Below are 19266 nucleotides of genomic sequence, written 5' to 3'. Positions count from 1 at the left end.
CAGATGCAGTACCTCACTGTTTTGCAACTCTTGTGTGTTTTTAACAATACAAACGTTATCTGGACTGCAGGATATCTTTTTGTGTTGTAAAACTTTTTTTTTCCTCATGTTTTGAACAAATGACATCAATTAAATTCATATTGCACATTTCAGAATATTGTTTAAAATTTGGGTGAAGCTTAGATTCTTTCAAATTTGTAAGTGGCATATTGCAGCCTGTGTATAATTACTGGGCCTGAAGAAAGCTTATGTCCTTACTCATCCCATTGTGCCTCCTCATGTTTAAGCACTGTGTTTGAAATGCCATTAACAAAGAAACAGCATGACTGGTGCAGAGTAACATCCAAGTCTGAAGTTCCATTTCCATAGGAATTTTAACCCTCAGTGTTTATCTTTTGCCTCTGTTCCACACAGCAAGGCAAAAACAAAGTCTTAAATTGGCATTTTATTTTTATGTTGCGACAAAACTTTGATTCTTCATTGCAAGAGTTCATCACTGTCATTTTTGATGTGTATATTAAACTAGGGGACTATTTCCCTCCTCATTTCCTGGGATTCAGAATTGACAGCTGCATTTCAAATTTCATTCAAACTTATCAAGAGTTTCAAATATACCTACCAGCGCCTGCCTTTCCGTAAAAAGCCCCTTTCTAAACACTTGGTGTTTTGACTTTGTGTTTTTCCTTGTGTCGTAGGTCTTTAAATACTCTGCACCAGTTTTGCTGTCCAGCTCCATTGTACCATACCCAGCTAGCTGTCCCTGCCACACACTCAGAGTACAGGTAAGAGTAGATATGGTCCACACACTTTATATTTTTGAAGAGACATCTAATGTTATGATTTGACAAAAGAAAAGGAATAGCAGTTTAAGGTAAATTAAAAAAAAAAAAAAGAGGAAGAAAAAAGAATTGAGTGTTAGGAAAACATATCAAACTAATTTTTAACATCTCATAGGATAGTTATATTTGCTTCTCTCAGGCACTATTGAATGATACAGTAAAATGGCTTTCGTGTGCTTTAAGAGGCACATCTCCCTAGACGCTTCGAAAGGTAGGAAGAAGCTAATTGTAGGTTTAGTTCTCACATAACTAACATATCAAGGCATAGAAATTTTCACATAGTTTATGCAGAATATTGTTCTTATGAGCAACAATTTTTTCTTCTCCTGCCCCCCAAGTATTTCATGACAGAATAGCCATGTATGTAGTGTTCTCAGGGTCAAAGGCATACACCTGGAAAAGGCTCAGCATTGCTTTTTGATTTGAATGAAGTAAAGGGTTTTTAAATATAAATGCTGAGCAGAGGCTGCCCTACATATATCAGAAATATACGGTTTCCAGCCAGTAATGCTTTATTTAACATAGATCTCTTTACTGACTATGTGTTTTCCAAGTTCTCTTTGATTACATGTGGACAGCAGTAATTACACATCTTAATACAAATCATTGTCAGTGCCAGAGTGTTTTAGTCATCTTACAGAAGCATCAAAGGACAGGTAACCGAAGTTACTAGAAATGTGAGAAGTGTTAAATTGTGCATACATGTCATGAAAAAAAATGCCTTTAACTTTTACTTTTTGCTATTAGTGATTAACTTAGTGATAATTGCCAGCTCATGAATACTATTAGTATCAAAAAATTTAAGTCTGGTGCCGAAAAATCAGCTCACTTTGCACTGGTAATAAGGAAACACAAAACCGAACACTGAATCCTAAATCTGTAAATGCATAAGCATACTTTGATTTTAATCTTTCATGTCTTAGTTATATCTAACCATGCATGCTTGGATCCATCCCTTTGTTTTACACTGGAACATCACTTTGTATGATTTTTTTCCTCTCATCAGAGCTCTTAGTTTTTTTTGGTGGTAGCGAATCTGTAGTTCAGTTGTAAGACAACTTCAACTTGAAGTATTCCTTCAGTGAGGAGCAAGACCTCAACATTATTAGATTCCCGTTTCCTTTTTAATAAGGCTTTTATTTTTAATTTCTCCTTAGATTATAATGCCTTAATTTTAAGGGTTTTGTTAGAGACATTCCTATAGAGAGTTGATGGGAAAAACAGTTGTTTCTTGAATGTTTTGATATCTTGCTCCATGTAGGTTATTATTCATATCTGTAATATATCTTCTGGAATGAAAAACTTAGACCAGTTTTAATTTAAACTTAACCATTTTATTATGAGTGATGAAATAGGGGAGGGCAGGGATTGGATATGGCCTTGTTCTTCTCTTAGCCCTTTTCCCCCACCCCAACACACAAGCTGCCTGGGTGTAAGATGATTTTTTGCCGGGGTGATATAGTTGGGTGTGTGACAGGGGCAACCAGCTGCAGTACATGGCTGTATTAGCAAGAGCACAGCCAGCAGGCACGAGGCATTTCTTCTCCTCCGTCAGCACTTGTGAAACATCATCCCTGGTATGTCTAATAAGGCATCAGGATACTGGTGCAAGTCCAGCAGAGGGCCACCAAAGTTGCTGGGGGCTGGAGCATGTGACAAGGGAGGAGAGGCTGGGAGATCGGGGGCTGCTCCGTGTGGAGAAGAGGAGGTTCAGGGCTGTTGCTGTCATTATCTCCTTAATGGGAGAGCACGGAGAAGGTGCAGCCAGCTCTTCTGGGAGGTGCACAAGGGCAGCGCGAGAGGCAGTGGATGCAGACTGCAGGAAGACAGATTCCAGTTAGACACAAGGGGAAGCAAGGGATGAATTTCACTGTGAGGGTGGTCAAACTTTGGTACGGGGTCAGACAAGGAGATGGCGTCTCTGTCACCACTGATACTCGGTCAGCTGGACGCAGCCGTGAGCAACATTGTGTAGCTGGCCCTGCTTTGAGCAGGGGACTGCACCAGACACTTCACAAGTCCTTTCGAAGATGAATTATCCTGTGATCCTAAAGCACTCCTCCGTTTGGAAAGGAAAAAAAGAGCTGGAAGTTTGTTCTTTGCTGTACTGTTGAATTTAGTTTCACGTTCTCAGTGATGTGAATGCTGTCCCAGGTAGCATCCTACACACACGTGGTGGTGTGTTAGAGTCAGGCTGTTATAGTCTTCCTATCAACAGCTCGATTTTTGAAGCTGTTGTATCCAAACTGGTAGTTGCAACCTGACATCACTGTATCTGTAATACCTGCCGAGTACAAATTATGCACGTTTTTGTAAAAGCCCTGAATACAGTAATCCTCTTGCTGTGCATGAAAATCAGCTACTATAATGCTAGCACAATTAGACTCTTAATTTCCACATACATTTAATAGTATTAAATTTAGCTTTTGGTCTTCCCATTTATCAATTTATAAATAGAAATAATTGAAAACAATGCAGACAGAAATGGGTGCTTCATTCTAACTTCAGATTTGAGGCTTTATTTAGAAAATACACAGAGGGATTAATTTTGTAGCCCTGAATTAAAAATTAAATTTGCTCTGAAAGAAGCAATTAATGAATGCACAACAGTGAAATCTGGAGCATCTCTGATTTGCTGTTAGCTAATTGCTGGATGTTTTATTCACTCCAGCAGTTTTATTTCTAGTCTAGATGATCTTTGGCATCTGTTTTGAATTGTTAATAGGGAAATAATGCATTTTTAATAACTGCAGCTATTGCAGTAATCCCTTGCTTGATCATTTCACAATGTTCAAAATAGATAGAAATAAAATGAGTTATCTTACGTTCTCCTATTGTAAGAAAAATCACGGGAAGCCTAAGCACATAACATACTTTAAGCTAGTTATTTATGTTTGTGTTCCAGTTAGCCCATATGCCTCCTGTGTTTGCTCCTTTTGATTTATTCTTGTTTAGAAGTTGGAAAAAAAAAATAACAGTAATGTCTGTTGCTTGGCTTCCTTAACTCCCTTTCTCTTCCTGCCTCCCAGTGCCTTAAAAATAACGTACCCTCGTTCAAAGCTGCAGACTCCATGAGGTGCTCTGTCTTCGTTAGTGATGCTCTGAATCCAGGTGTTACGTCTGGTGTGAAGGGCAAAGTAAAGGAGATGGTGTCTGGAACCAGGGAGGCTTCAAAAAGGTCCTGGATCTCTGCAGTCTTAGTTGTACTGCGGCTGCTGAGCCTCCTGCCTGGTATGGCCCAGCTTATCTCGGTGGCCCTGCAGCTAGAGTATGTGCAGAGCAAAGCCCAGAGTTACAATGGTATTCAGAGAAAGCAAATTTAATTGTATCTGTTTCTCATTCAAAGAAAAATCTGGTCCCACGTTTTCCAAGCACATTTTCTGTGTAACAAAGTTTAGTTAGAAGTTCAGCCTATCTGTGCAGGTGCCAGGTATCTTACACGCGCTCACTTTTGTGCACCTCCTAGATGTCAGCTTGGAGTCTAGCCCTTGAACTTTCTGGTTACTCGGCTGTTTACATCACTCCTCAACACGTAGGTCGTATTTACAGGGTGAAGGCAGACCAGTAGCCAACCCTTTTCAGAAGGCTTCCTGCTCTGCTGAAATTGGGGTGAGGGAGCGGGCAGGTTGGTTTCGTTGGTGTTAGTGCCTTACAGCCCCAAATATCACTGTAGCTGTCAGCTCCTCAGGCTTTTGTGATGAGTGTTGCTGTAGCAATAGCTCCAGACAGATACAATGAGTAGTGCTCGTGCTTGGGAGTGTCAAGTTTTACTTGTATCTGTATTCTTTGAATAGATCTGCGATAGGTGGGAATATGCAACTACAACTGCAAACAGATTTGCTTACCACTATGGATCTTTTGATCTTATGTGTTTATTCATAATTCTGTGATTTCCTTGTTCTGCTTTGCATGAAATGTTGGCTGTCACTCATTCCTTTCTCCATCCATTCTACCTTCCATCTTTCTAATATTTAATTAGATGCCCTTATCATGTCCAAAGGCCATTTGCAAATCTTGAAGCTAGAGATTTTTCTTTTCTTTTTTTTTTCCCCAGTGATACCTGTGAAAGCAAAAAGATAATGCAAAGGATGTTATAGTACCAAAGAAATCCCATCATTTTCTTGCAGTCTCTACCTGCTTAATGTTTAATCAGCACCTCTGGGAGGTAAAACCATTATTCTGAAAATTCTGTGCTTATGTGAAATTTTAATGTGGAATCTTTGTTTCACCAGGTAATGTTAGCGTACGTGCAACAAACCACTGTATCAAAGATGATAGGAGGAATAATTGTGCTATTTCTTTTTTCCTGAGCCAGTGGTAGGCATCGTAGCTGTTTTGTTACCCAAACTGGCTAACATAGAAGCTTAACATACAATGATGTCTAGCTGGCAGATGCTTCTCTGTTGAATAGAGTGGTTTAGTTTTTCTGCTTTTTCAAGAGCACTGTGGGTATTCTTGCACACTAGGCACAGTCAGGGAAAACTGGGAACTCTTTGCTTGGATTCCTGAAATTGAAAAATACCAGTTTTTCAGATAAATGTGGTTCTTTTCAGCTCTGTTTACTTTTTCCATGGGTGAGCACTGTACTGTTTGCCAGGCTTAGACAAATAGCAAATATTTCTCACATAGCATCTATAAATATATCCCACACTACAGAGCAGAAACCTCAGTCCTGGGGTAGTTACCCAGTCAATGATTAGTCACAGGTAAAACTGTAGCTGCAGGAGCTATGCTTCATAATCCTTTCTACTGTTGATATGACTGTTTATTGAAGTTTTGTACAAAAAAAAAGAAAAAAAATAGAGATCTTATTTCTAACTGAATAACAATTGCCTAGCTATATAACTTAGCATATAAGCACTTTCTTCTTTACAATATGCAGGGATTTAAAAGCTTGACTATATATATATATATATTTTTTTTAATTTATTATTATTTTTTCACATTAAGCAAGGGAGTGAAAGTAAGATATCTCAGATCAGCCGGCATCTTGCTTTAGGTTATCCTGGTTTTCAAGATGAACAAAGAAAAACAGATCCAAACACTGTCCACATCTCATACTCTGTGCTAAGTCAGTATGAGAGGTTCAGATGATTAGATAAGGCATCTGTGTTCAAACCCTATGGCAAAAGAAAGCTGGCAAAATTATAGTAATACTTGTAATTTTCCACTTGATGCCTGTGTGATCTAGTGATGTAAAAAGAGTGAATTGTGTTCATACATGGCAAACTGTCTGAAAACAACCAGGAGTTGGCAGAATATCATGAAATTTAGTATTTGGTTTTGGATTTTCTTGCTTTTTCTTCCTTCGTTGTGTTTCTTTCCATCCTCCTCCTTTAGCTTGTTATTTAGTTTAAAGGAAATGATCGCTCGTGGTTGTGTTACTGGTAAAGAAGTGACCTCGTATAAGCTTCCTGCTAAGCCGGCATCCCCTCCTCCACCTGCCATAAAGCACGTTATAGCATTACAGATGTAGGTATTCCAAACTGCTGCTTTAATAGCCTTTGTGCCTTCTGGTTTGTAGCACCATTCATGATGCTGGCAACTCTGCATGGAAACAGAGTTCTTTCGACTTGAAAAGAAGGGGGGTGAAGGGTCAAGTGCAGCTCTATCAATCATCAGTACTTCTGTGTGTAAATCACCAGCAGAGTGGGAATGCATCTATTCTGCATTTTCAGTGAACTATGGGCAGTGAAAATCCTGGAATGTTTCTCTTTAATATGTTAAAAACAAAGACCCCATGGCCACAGTAGGCTGGGTATGTATATGACTACTTAATGTCATTTTTCGTATGGGAAAAAAATTTGCCCTTTTGAAACAGCTTTTGCCTGAGAGCTTAGCTGTCAAGTATTAGCCTGTGCTCATTTGGTTGTTAGTTGTTGCGTTGAAAGTTTGGTCTCTGACACTAAAGGGGTTACCAGTTGGTACTTACAAAAAAGTTGCACTGTTTGTGAATTTAAAAACAAACAAAAAACAATTTGATCTTCATTTTCCTAATGCTGTTCCCTATGATTCTGTTCCTCTGTCTTTTTTCTTTCTTGCCCCCCCTCTTCCTTGGCAGGGAAGATAATGTTCTGCACCAGTTCTGCTGTCCACCTTCGGGGTCTAGTAGTCCATCTTCAAGATAACAGAGAAGCTCGGGGTCGCTAAGTGTGCAGTCAGTGCTACATCTGTATAGTCCATCTCTCCTCTCTAACTGGTGTGTATGGGACTGACATTTGCATGGATGCCATAGGATTCTTGTTCATATCAAGTCTGAGTTACTCAGAATGGCACAGCCATAAATTTTTATCATCGGTGCTTAGTAATCTTTTCTCCATGCTTTTCTACAGCTCTCTTCCTTGTGTCCAGTATTTGAAACACTTGCAAACTGTAAACAATACATAAAATGCACTATTTATTTTGAAGTAAAATAAACAGTACCATAAGTCTATAAGTGTACTGTGCGTTTTGTTACTGTATGTGGTCATGTGGCATGAAGGGCACAAACTAATACGATTTCTTCTCCCCCAGGTGTTCAGAAGATAGGAGGGGGGCAAGCTGTTTCTTGTAATGTCATCTGTATTAGGATGGTTTTTCTGCTTACAGTCCTAAAAGTTTGCTTCAAGTCTGGGAAAACATCAACATGACATTTTGTGAACGTTACTATACAGAGATTATCCAGAACTATTGTTTCCTTGCTTTTTGATTATTCTGAAGAACCAGCACGTTTATGTCGTTACAGCAGGTACTCTGCCTGTGAATGATTACATTTCTCAGCTTCTTTGGGATCTGTCTTCTAATTTTGTTTGCCTGTGTTTGTCAAAGTCTTATGTTAAGCATTAGAAAAAGTACAAGATCATTATTTATGTGCTTCTGGTATCTAATTGATGAAAATATTTTTTCTCTAAGCTGTGCACCAAATTGTCATCAAAGAAATGAACTTGTAATTGAATGGCCCCGTAACTCCAGCTAGGTAAATGTGAACATGCCTGTGTGTGTCTAAGAAGAGTCCAAGTTACCATTACCCAAAAGGCACTTTGTTGATTACACCTTTCCAGACACATCTTGTGGCTCTAGAATAACTGGAGGATTTATATTGGTTGGATCTTCCAAACTTAAACACGCCAAGCAGGTATACCAGGAAACAGATTTTCTGTAAAGTGGCGTTCACATGCCTGAAGCTAGCAAGGAAGAAAAACTTGGGTGGGTGGAAGGCTGTTAGGCTCCTAAGCCTGTTGTTGCTATCATAAGTTAAAATTTTACTCCAAACTACCTGGAGCAGACGTGGTTGGGTGAAGGGTGAGGTGGGTTGTTTTTTGGATAGTTATATGTAGCTCTGAGGATTGGATAAAAGGAGAATCATCAGAATCAAGAAGGGAAGAACTGCAAAGGTAGCATAAGGATCATTCTCATCCTGTATAATGTGCTTTTTTAATGACTCTGAAGGTATCCATAGTAAAAAAACAAAAACAACAAAAACAAACAAGAAAAAAAAACTATTTGCTTTTCCATTAGATTTGATCCTAGTGTTTCTTAGCACTGCTCCAATATTATGCTTCTTGTTAAATGTTTTCTTGTAGCTGCCTAAGGTGTGATCCTGAAGTGTCTGAAGCCTAAGGAAGAGTTTGCTTGCAGAAGGCTAATCTGCCGTCATGATTTTACAACAGTTTGCCTACGTCCCCTGTTCTGACAGTGCAGAGTGAACAATATCTGGCTTTTTCCAGCATTTGATGTTGAATGCACCCTAGTTTCACGTGTGTCTCTTGGTATTAGATGATAAACATGAAGTACTTTCATTCCCACTGTAAAATGTGCAAATTATGTATGCAGAAATAATGTCATAGATTACTGCAGTTTAATATGTCATTGGAAGTGTTCTGATGTTTACTGGGCAGGGTAAAACACTCAGATGTCTGAATGTTGCTGGATTTTTTTTAGCGTTTTACTGCTATAATTAAGATTTTCTCAGAGTTGCTACCCAGAGATAGCAACAGTAGGAATTTCTGATATTTTGACTTGCTTATCTCCCTCCCAAATGTAAACAGTGATTAACTCTCTCTACTTGGTGTACTGAACAGAAGCACTGTAATTATTCTCTTCTATAGGGTAGGATTTGTCCCATCGTTTAATAAGTATCTTTTCTATATTTGCGTAAAGGAAAACAAAGAAGAAAGACTACTGTTAAATATGAAAATTAAAGCCACCAGCTCTTGGTGCCAGCCCTTTTGCCTTGAATATGGTTATAGTTAATGATGGCTCTCCAGCGAAAATGAAGTAAAAGACTGATCAGTATTATTAGCTGTAACAGGATGCTATCATTGGCTCTTTTCTATCTGGTAGTTTTCTAGTTAAGGGAAGATAATATCAGTATAATTTGCTAGCATTTGAAACAATTTTTGGTACCCATAGTGTCTTCAAATCATGGCATTTACTCTACGTGCAGCAAATCGAGAAGCTGACCTTCTCTCATGCACTGAAAGTCAGAAATGCACAAGTAAACATTTTCCTATTTAAATAAATTATGGCTGGCTAAATAAATCATGCTGTGAATTTTAGGATTTAGCACTGGAACCTGGAAGGAATTCTTCTTTAGTTTGCCTGAGTTTAGAGTAGGTGACCTACATGCTGCACGTCATTATGAAACAGAGAAAGGCAGCAGTGGAAAAATTTCCATTTCCTCCGGATTCCTAGATGATTTTGCAGCTGCTTTTGTGAATAGTGAATACTGTCTTGTTGTGCATTCTAGTATGGGAGGTGGAGGAGAAATCACATTTTTCATGTTTTTATAGACCAAATTGTTTCATGCACCACCTTGAAGGTCATGAATGCTGCTGCTTTGGAGGAGTTCAGTTAGGAAATTTCTCCTTCAGCACTTTTAGGCACTTGCACCTATTAGGATGAGGATTTTTTGGTTTTCTTCTGCAGTGTGGATTTCTCCTTCACAAGCATACTCAATTCTTATATTCTTAGGGTGGTTTCACCTAAAATAGGTGGGTAAGACCAGTTATTGCAGAGCAGCTACTGGCTTGCTGTTATTTTCTGCACATGCATCACTTCCTCTCTTTAACTGTGGCTGTGGGAAAGCGATCCAGCAGCTCAGAGCAGTTTGTGCAGACACTTTGTGCTTGAATGGCGTGGATTTTTATGCACCACTAGATGGAGCAGAGAACAGCTCAGCTGTGATAAATTGAAGACTCATCTCCCAAAGTAGGATTAAAAATAACTCTAACTAGCTGAAGCAAAATATTTTAAAACATGAGGAGAAGAAATAATCCCCTGGAAAATGTTGTAGAGTGTAGATCTTAACCATGACTCAAATCAAGCTTTTAAAAATTTCCTTTAGCCATTGCACCAGCTCCAATTTCAAGTAACTCAGGATTCACAATGAATTAGTATCATGGATAGTTTATGGCTATGGAAGCTCCTTAGCCATAAACCTCCCTAAGCCCAGGAAAGAAGTATAACCTGCTGTTCAGAATGAAGCAGCATTAAAATAGCATTTAAGGTGACTCACTGCGGTCTTTGTCAAGGGGCAGTGACTTGGCTTAGTCCTTTCTGTAACCTCCTCATTCGTAATTGTGAAAGGGTGACATTCCCTTTACATAAATTTGCCAAACTGACCATTTTGATCTGCAGCACTGAATCCTTTTCCAGCATGAACACTGAACCCAGCAGAGAATTTTCAGTAAAAAAAAAAATAAAAAAATAAATAAAATAAAGGCATAACCAAAAATATCTACATAAACATCTGAAGGTATTTTTATGTTGGTGGCAGAATTGTGAATATTACGAAAATTTCTGGTTTTTACAAAAATTGAACAGTTCCTGAAATGGTGGCTAGAGGGAGCTCCAATGCAATCTGTTTTAGAAGCTTTCTCAGCAAGTAAATCACTATAGACATGGCCTATTTTATTACTTGAACCTGTAGATAAAAACAATGGTGGAAGCCATCAATATTGATTTATATTTACTTTTAAATGCTATTAACACTGGGGATGGAGGAGTATTTGATCACATGGAATTACAAATAGGATATATATGTCAGCATGCCTTACAGTCAATTTTGTTTACATATTTTATGGTTATTACCGTATATATGTGGAGTCTGCTTGTGTAACGCGGTCCACCTTTCCCTTTCTCAAGCTGTAGTGTGGGTTAGTTCCAGGGAAGGTGCATGTGTGTAACTGTAAATGTATGGGGTAGGATGAAAGATCCGGCTGTCCTACTGTCAGACGTCTGTCACATAGCAAGGAGTATATGACCAGGGCAAGTGTACAGTGATACTTCTCCTAGGCTTCAGTACATTTTGGCAAGAAACTAATCAAGCTGTCAAATAGGTTTTCAAATGAAAAAGAATTGATAATTACTATTTTTTAAAAATGGCATGAAAATTTCAAAACTACTAGAGGGAGATTTCTATTGTCAAGGCAACAGATATTCTAGCTTAATTGTTCTACCTCTACCCAATTAATTATAACAATTCAGTTCAGGGTACCACACTTATAATTACAAGACGTTTGGTTTTTTCTCTTCTACATGCAGGTATATTTCACATTTTTTTTAACTTCACAAAATGTGCACAGCAATTGCTCAGAGCTGGGTGGAGGAATTTGTAAGCCAGCGCAGCTGCACAGAAGGTCTGAGTCATCTGCAACAGTAATGGCTTTGTGACTCAGCTGAAAGTGTGTTGATTTGTGATTTTGTGACCCCCACCCCAGCTTGCTGAAGGACAATTTTTTGGCCTTCCTGTTTGAATGGGGTCGTGGCACTGGGCAGGAGTATCTGAACATGCCTGGCAGCGAGCGTGGTGGTTGCAGGGGCTGGTTCCTGGCTGTGGTTGGGGTATTACATGCTCTGGTGAGCTGGGAAAAATGGATAGATAAAGATGAGACACAGTTTAATTGAATCAATCCACAAGGAGAATCAACATCTAAGGAATTCAGTAAGTTTTTGTGTGGCCAGATTTTTTTGGACCAAATTCAGGCTCCTGTTCTCAGCTACTAGGTGACACAGTTCTGCTGCCATCCAGTTTCCACCCTGTAATGTACAGAACTGTCTTCATTTACTGGTCCTTAAAAGAGACTTTGGAGATCATCTGGGGGGTTGAGAAGGATGTCCCCAGGGAAAGGATTTTGTTAGGTTTCGGTGTGTTTTTGTTTGTTTTTGGGGGTGATGGTTTTGCTTTTTCACAAAAGGATGACATTATAGGGCTAGAAGGAAAGAGTGTACAGCTAATAAGTTTTGGTTTGCCTACTGAGCAAAGATTTGGGTACTCATTAAAGACTGATCAGGTCAAATATAGATGCTAAGAAGGGTAGGAGGTTTCAGAGATCCTGAGTAGCATGGCTTCCTCTGTTTTGCTCAGCTAAAATCTTTAGCTGCAATTACTGTGTTGCCTTGGTTGTTGCTGTAAAATATGGGTGTTGCTGTTTCCTTTTAGAGATTTTCTGTATTTGCTGAACGAGCTGGGTAGCTGAAGTTGCAGATACCAAAAGACTGTTTCTTCCAAGTGTTATGTTTATTTTCCATATTCAAGTGAAAAATTGTACATGGGATATGGGGTTTCATGAAAAACCTATTTTCTAGTGTTTCAAGCAAGTGCTTTTGTTTCCACACCCATTAGAGGTTTTTTGGGGTTTTTTTTTATGTTAATTGTATGCTTTTAGGTCTTTAGTGATTTTGGCTTATTCATTCGTAGAGCAAATGCATAAAATCCACCCAATTTGTGACCTGTTATTGTAAGTATTTTTCCTAAAGAAAATGTTACACTTCATTCACCTTTGAATTTTTTCTAGCCCATCACTGGAAGCATGGCACACCTGAAAATTGAATAGCATTGAAATCTATCTTGCTCTCTTCCTCAATTAAATTCATCTTTATGGAGAATTCAATTAGTTGTAATTGATATTTCATGACAAGACTTTGCCAGAGGCTGGTGTAGTACAGCTAATTAATCTTTGTCAGGTGATGTTACTTAAATAATTTTATTTTGTAATCCTACAAGCTGTATTATTAATCAGGTGACAAGTATTCTGACACTGGAGAGAATGGGTGACTAGCCCCCTGCTCAATCTCCTTAGATGTAGCAGATGTTTCTGACAAACAAGTTTGTTTGCTTGTTGGCCACGAGGTGTCTGGTGAAAGCAATTTCACTCGGCTTTGTCCTTTGTTAGTGGGTGAGCCCTCAGCTGTGCCTGCTGCTCTCAGCCGGCCTTGGGAGCCGCATCTCTAGGATTCAGCATTAAATTGAGGCACTCTCCACATGCGTTCAGCTCTCATGAAGCCCAGAGACATGCCTTCTGCTTTATAATCAATTTTCATTATTGTCAGTTCTATTTTCTTTTCAATTTTGTGGAGTTCGATGAAAATATACTTAATTCGGTGCTGCCAGTATGTACTGGGTTCCAGGTAAGATGTGAGCGGTAGTAGTTCTCTCCACAAACTGTTTGCTTAGATTACTTCAGTGCTTGAAGGCAAGAAAATAGGCAGTGCTTTTTGAAATAAAACTGAAAATAATTGAGTTAATATACACTGTCAACTCACTTCACATTTTTCATGAAAGATTTGAGGATGATCAAAGAGCCATTGATTGATGCAAAGGCTTAGGTGTGTAAGCGGAGCAGCAGGAAGCCTGGCACTTTACTACAGATGAGGCTTTGTGAATCCTAAGCTTTGCTTTCATGTTTCATTAGGCGTTTGTCTCAGCCACAAAACTTGGTCCATCTCTAGAATGTCCATGGGCAGCTTAGCTGTGAACAGGAAAGCTTGGGAGGTAATTTCCATTAGTCCCCATGTAGCACGCCTCCTCTGTCACCCCTTTGGTTACAAATGGAGCTGCAGAGGCTGGCAGTGAAGTGGTGGTCGCTCTAGCCAGGCGTGCAAGCGTAAAAGCCAGATGCACGTTTCCACCAGTCATTTGTTTCATCTAATTCCCTAGTGCTGAAAAGGCAAGTGCTGTAATAGTCTTTGGGTAATACATATGAAAATGAAGAGCAGGGAAGATTCATTTAAAGCTTTCTCTTTTCAGGTACCGTGCCATTTTTCCCCGTGTTCTTTGTGTGTTGAGAGCTTTTTCAAAGCAATTTCACAGCGCTGTGTGTGTCTGTATCCATAAAGCAGTTGTAACTGCATGTAGGTAGCAGTTTCCCAAGTATGGTTGTCCTCCAAATATGCACAGCTGCATCCAGTTGGCAGCCAGAATTTTTGGCCCTCTCAGATGCATCTGGCATTGCACAGTCTGATTTCTTGGTTTACATTGAAACTGTTCTAGTTCCCACGGGTGGTACAAAGGCACCCCGAGCAGATCCACTGTAAATACCGTATGGAACTTAGGCTGAATATGGCAATCTCCTTTGAACTCTGAAGTTGTGTAAAGCATGTAGTCATCGTGCTGTGGTTTCATCTGGCTCCTTTTATTATGAAAAGCTAGGGTAGTGAAAATTATTATTACAATAAATTCAATTTATTTACCAGATTTTATAATATGAAATATAGAATCTGGTGCTTTTACACTCTGGCACTTGTGTAACTTCCTAAAGCTAGGCATCCACACTGCTAACCCTTCTTTTTGTTTTGCCACCGACATGCTGACGTAGCTCCAGTTGTACTTGTTTTCAGACTGTGTGGCAGTCTGCTGGTTGCATGTTATTTAGCTTACCTTTGTAAGCCTTTTCTTCTGGAAAACAATGATTCTTTTTTAAAAAAATACGTAACTCCCTTTTCAATTCAGTAGGTTTCTAGCCATCAGCAGCAGAATTACTAAAATGTTTACTGTGTATTTGTAATGATAAAAAGGTTGTTTTCCATATATAAAAGAATCATTATAACCTCTGACAGATGGATAAAGTAGTGCACTGCAATTTAAATTACTGAGTCTGCCGATATGGATTTCTCTGTCAATTTTCCTTTTCAGAAATTATCAAAAGGATAAAATAGATGCAGCTTTACTGAGTAGTAAGGAAACAGCACATTGATTGTAGGTCCTTGAATCCACTTAACAGCTTGTGTGATTCTGTTACATTTCCTGGGAAACAAAAGGGTCACGCACACTGATCCATAGTATCCTTTTTGTAATCTGCTGCTGCTTGTCAGATGCTTAGGTAATCAAGGGAAAAAATCACTGACATGCAGAAAAATGATCATTGATTGCAAGAGAATGTATTGAAGTAGGTTGAAAGTCGTATGAATTCTTAAACTGTAATATCGATGTTTGTGGACAGCTATAGGAACAAATAGCTTTGTCATGACACACGATAAATTAGCTCCTGGCAGTGCAGACCGTGGCTCATGCTGCCTGCAGGTCTGTGCAAGGGAAGGAGGCTCCTCTGCAAGCCTTTTGTTTTCCTGCACACGTGTGAGGGGTGCAGTGTGCGAACTACAGGGAGGTGCCTGCAGCACACGGCAGTACACAGGAAATACTTAAGCTGCAAGCTTCTCTTAGAGCACTCATTCGGAACCAGGGAATTAAAAGCTGCTGATGTGAGGTTGAAAAACAAATTCTTATTCTATGAACCAATATGAAAAGGGGAGTAAAGGCTGTCACCGCACCACTCCTGCGGTGTAGCAATGTACTGCTCCATGCCAACAGATCTTACGCTTTGAACTGCCTGCAAACTAAAGTTCCTAAGTACACGTAAAGGAGATATAACCCAACAGAAGTGGTCTCTGTATTTTGGAAGATGAAGTCATAACTTGTCTCTCAGGCTATAATGTAATGGGGCCAATTTGATGTATTTATTTTCATACTTGAGTATTTTTTTAACTGCAGTGCATCACTTGTGCAGAGGTGTTACTAGCTGTTTAGGAGGACAGTAGTAACACTATAGCTTGCAACAGGAAACGTGATAATCAAACGCTTGTTTTAAATTACACATCCATTTTATGTTTCCTGTTATTTTCACTCATGCAATCTCAAATGCCTTGCAAGGACACTTGTAGAACTTAGACCTTTGTGGTACCTGCGTGTGTACCAGTGTGAGGATGTGTCCAGAAAGTATCTGAAGCTTCTGTGTTTTTTTCCCTGTGATAACATTTTATTTATGCTGTGAGTAAGCAGTCATACAGAATGAATAGCAGTGAGCCTAACTAGGTTACTTTAGAAACATAATTAACAGTAATTAAGAAGCCTTGCACATAATGTTAAAGCATTTTCAGTTTTATGACGCTAATAAGCATTGCTTTCTTTGCAGATAACGCAGAAACAAAAAGAGAAAGTTAGGTGCTTCTGACCACAGTAGACACAAATGAGAGCCTTTAATGTAGTATAAGTTTGTTCCACCATATTGCTGAACAAGATGTTTTCAAACATTTCAGTCTCAGATTACATTAGCATCCTGGACCTTTGCCTCACAGGGGATTAAACATAGATCTAGAAACTTTAATGTCTTCAAATTGAACGATGCACAACTGGCTGCTGCTATCAGCAATGCACTATCTCTTCCTTCTTTGGAAGGCCTCTATTCCCATGTTGCATGTATCAGTTGGTTTTGTTTTTATGGTTCTAAATTTAAGCTGCAAATGGTAGTGAAGCTTGTTAATAAACATCTGATCTTCATGCAACTCTGGGAATAAGTGTGATTCAACTGAGTTTGTTTCTAACAAACCCAAACCCACATCATTGTGATATGTTAATATGAAAGCAATTCCTCTGGCAAGATATCATCTTGAATAACAAGGCTGATTAGAAGCACAATGGATATTATGCTCTTAACCATTTATTGTCAAGAGGGTGGCTCCATGATAAAGATTTTGTTGTTATTTTCTCAGAATACAGGGCTAGGGGACTTGCAGCTCCTTTGGAAAACCTGCCTGAAGTCGTCCCAAGTGGGGTCCCAAATACCAGGCATACGCAGTTGGTGAACTCAAACCCAGAAAGGCATAGGGGTGAAGAGACTTAACTGGCAGGGCCATTAACCTTCAGATGCTATTGCAGGAGCAAAGCTAGCTGGGGGGGAGTCTTTCAAAATTACTTCTTCAAATACCATCTTTTGCTGTGCAATGTGTTACTACAAAATTCCAATTAGAGCCTTTCTTGAAAAGGAAGCTTCCCCAAGTCACCCCATTCTTAGCCTTGCAGATTGCTCTGGGACTGCAGGCCCCAGTCTTGTCTGTAAACACAAACTGGTTTATTCTATTTTTTTTTGCCTCTATAGAAATTGACTTTTAACTTTGCACAGTCATCTCAAATTAATAGAGCTAGCTGAGCTTCTTAATCTATTTGCTCATGGCTTTTATGTTGACGTTGAGAAGGCTTTCTTTCCTAGATATTACTTTTCTTACAGATTTAAAATCTGTTTGAGATACCATGATTATACTTTGGTTTGGAAAACACATCATAATAGTGAGTGTTTGGGTATGCTTCTGTGCTGAAGGTTCTCTAAATTATGATAGAAACCTGTGATGCAAATGGGTGCATCCTGAAGGAGGAAAAATGGAAGGAAGTACATGTGTAGCTTTCACACAGGCCAGTTTAAATTCAGTTAAGTCTCTAGTATGTCAAGTAGAAAAGCTTGTTCAGAGTTTTCCTAAAGCCTTTTTTTTTTTTTTTTTTTTTTTTCCTTTTTTCCTCTTCTGATTTGTTTCTTTCTTTGGGACAAACCTTTTGGTCTCTTAGCCATGTGCTGTCTGGAAGTGATCCAACAAAAAACTTTTATCAGTCAGTTGGTTTTCTAAACAATCATTGTCTGCTTAGACTTGTAATCCAGCCTTAACTGTCAGAGACCTGGGAAAGCGAGCTGCCCTCTGAGCACAGGGAACGCGAGCTTCCCAGCCAGGAGCTGTGCCAAACCCCTGGACCCAGCAGAGCTCCACTCAGGAATGTGCTACACCATTCAAGCCCCAAGTGAGGAAAGCTTTCTATTTCTACGAGCAGCATTAAACATGTATTTAAGTACTTTCTTTTCTAAATGGTTCATTAAAATATCCAAAGCTCAATGTATGAGAACAGTACATTAGATGTGAGAATGTCAATGGTTTTATTTAACATTCTTAGTCCTTCTTCTGAATGCTACGTTTTCATAGGTAAATGGTACCAGTTATGTCAGTAAAACTATTAAATTGCATATACAAAAGAAAGATTTAATTGAACCATATTTTCTACTTGTGTAGGATTTTGTTCCAGTGACTAATATCAGTGGAGTGACTGTTAGCTCTGTCCTACTTAGCAGGCAATTATGCCAAAGCCTCTGGAGTTGGGTTGTTCTACTTTCGATCTGCGGTTCAGACATGCTACCATGAGACAGGTTTCTGAATGAAATCCAAATGGAAATGTAGTTACCAGAAGCACTGCAGGTGTCCTGCTGGCTTCTGCCATTGGTACGTTCCCATTTGCAGACAGCAGAATCTGCCCCAGGACTGAGTGATTCAGCAGTCACAGAATGGTTTGGGTTGGAAGGGACCCCAAAGCCCACCCAGTCCCATGCCCTGCCATGGGCAGGGCCCCCTCCCACCAGCCCAGGCTGCCCCCAGCCCCATCCAGCCTGGCCTTGGGCACTGCCAGGGATGGGGCACCCGCAGCTCCCCTGGGCAGCCTGTGACAGGACCTCGCTGCCCTCAGAGTGAAGAATTTCTTCCTAACGCCTGATCTCAATCTCCTCTCTCCTGGTGTAAAGCCATTCCCCCTTGCCCTCTCAGAGCAGCAGGAGGAGGCAGTGGGTTGGAGCAGCTGGGCCTGGGCCCCCTCTCTGGCAGCGGTCCGAAGCGGGCGTGCGGTCAGGGCAGGCATTCGGTCAGACCAGTCCGCCTTCGGTTCTTGGAGGCCGCTCCAGTCCCGTGTATTGCACTAATTAATGCAGGACACAGCTGTGTGTCTGATAAATGATGCACCATCCCGAAAAGACATTATGGCAGAGTTTCGAGCTATACATCCACCAGATTCCTTCTAATTTCTGGGAGGAAACTACTATCCTCATTAGTTTCTGATCCATGATATTCAAAGCAGAGCTTCCTGCAGCTTGTTCCTTCAGGGCCGTTTGTTTGGCTGCGTAACAAAAGCGAATGCTGAACTGCAAGCCACTGCTCCCTTTAGCTCAGGGCACGTTTGAGGGAATGCTTTCTCCCTGATGGTTTGGCAGATCTCTGGGCAAAGGCAGGCTCTGCTAATGAAAGGGAAGCTGAGATGGTGTGCTGAGCAGAAGCAAGAGGTGGGAAGGTTAAACTACTGTAAATGTTATTTCATTACTTTTTTTGGTTAAGCTCTGTGTTAAGTAACTTTGCAGGGTTGTAGGTCACTGAGCTACTCGGGAGGAGGCTGAAGGTGAAAGAGCTGAGTGTACGGTGTTGAACTGCAGCATTGCAGAGAGATGCATGACCTGGTGCAGCGCGTGGTACTTCACACATTTAATAAGGTGACTGTGGCTCACATTGCAGCTAAAGCATGTTGGTGGCAAGCTAGGTATCTGGGAGTCCTGTCAGTGCTCACCAAAGTGACTTTTATACAGTGTTCGTG

General features: G+C 40.0%; 1 protein-coding gene across 15 annotated transcripts in view; it reads left to right on the top strand.

Annotated features, from left to right (window-relative positions):
* IQSEC1 (IQ motif and Sec7 domain ArfGEF 1) overlaps positions 1–19266 on the top strand; it is a 346189-nt gene that overhangs the window by 160720 nt on the left and 166203 nt on the right. For 9 of the 15 annotated variants that reach the window (XM_013187648.3, XM_013187634.3, XM_013187636.3 and 6 more), the window contains one exon: positions 696–782. The exons of the other annotated variants lie outside the window; for them this stretch is intronic. In XM_013187648.3, coding sequence (XP_013043102.1) covers positions 696–782 — 87 coding nt within the window. The remainder of the gene's footprint in view (positions 1–695; positions 783–19266) is intronic. 15 annotated transcript variants of the gene reach the window in all.

The sequence above is a fragment of the Anser cygnoides genome, chromosome 10 (genome assembly GCF_040182565.1).
Source record: "Anser cygnoides isolate HZ-2024a breed goose chromosome 10, Taihu_goose_T2T_genome, whole genome shotgun sequence".
Classification (NCBI taxonomy): Eukaryota; Metazoa; Chordata; class Aves; order Anseriformes; family Anatidae; genus Anser; species Anser cygnoides.
This window is presented reverse-complemented; position numbering and strand designations above follow the sequence as displayed.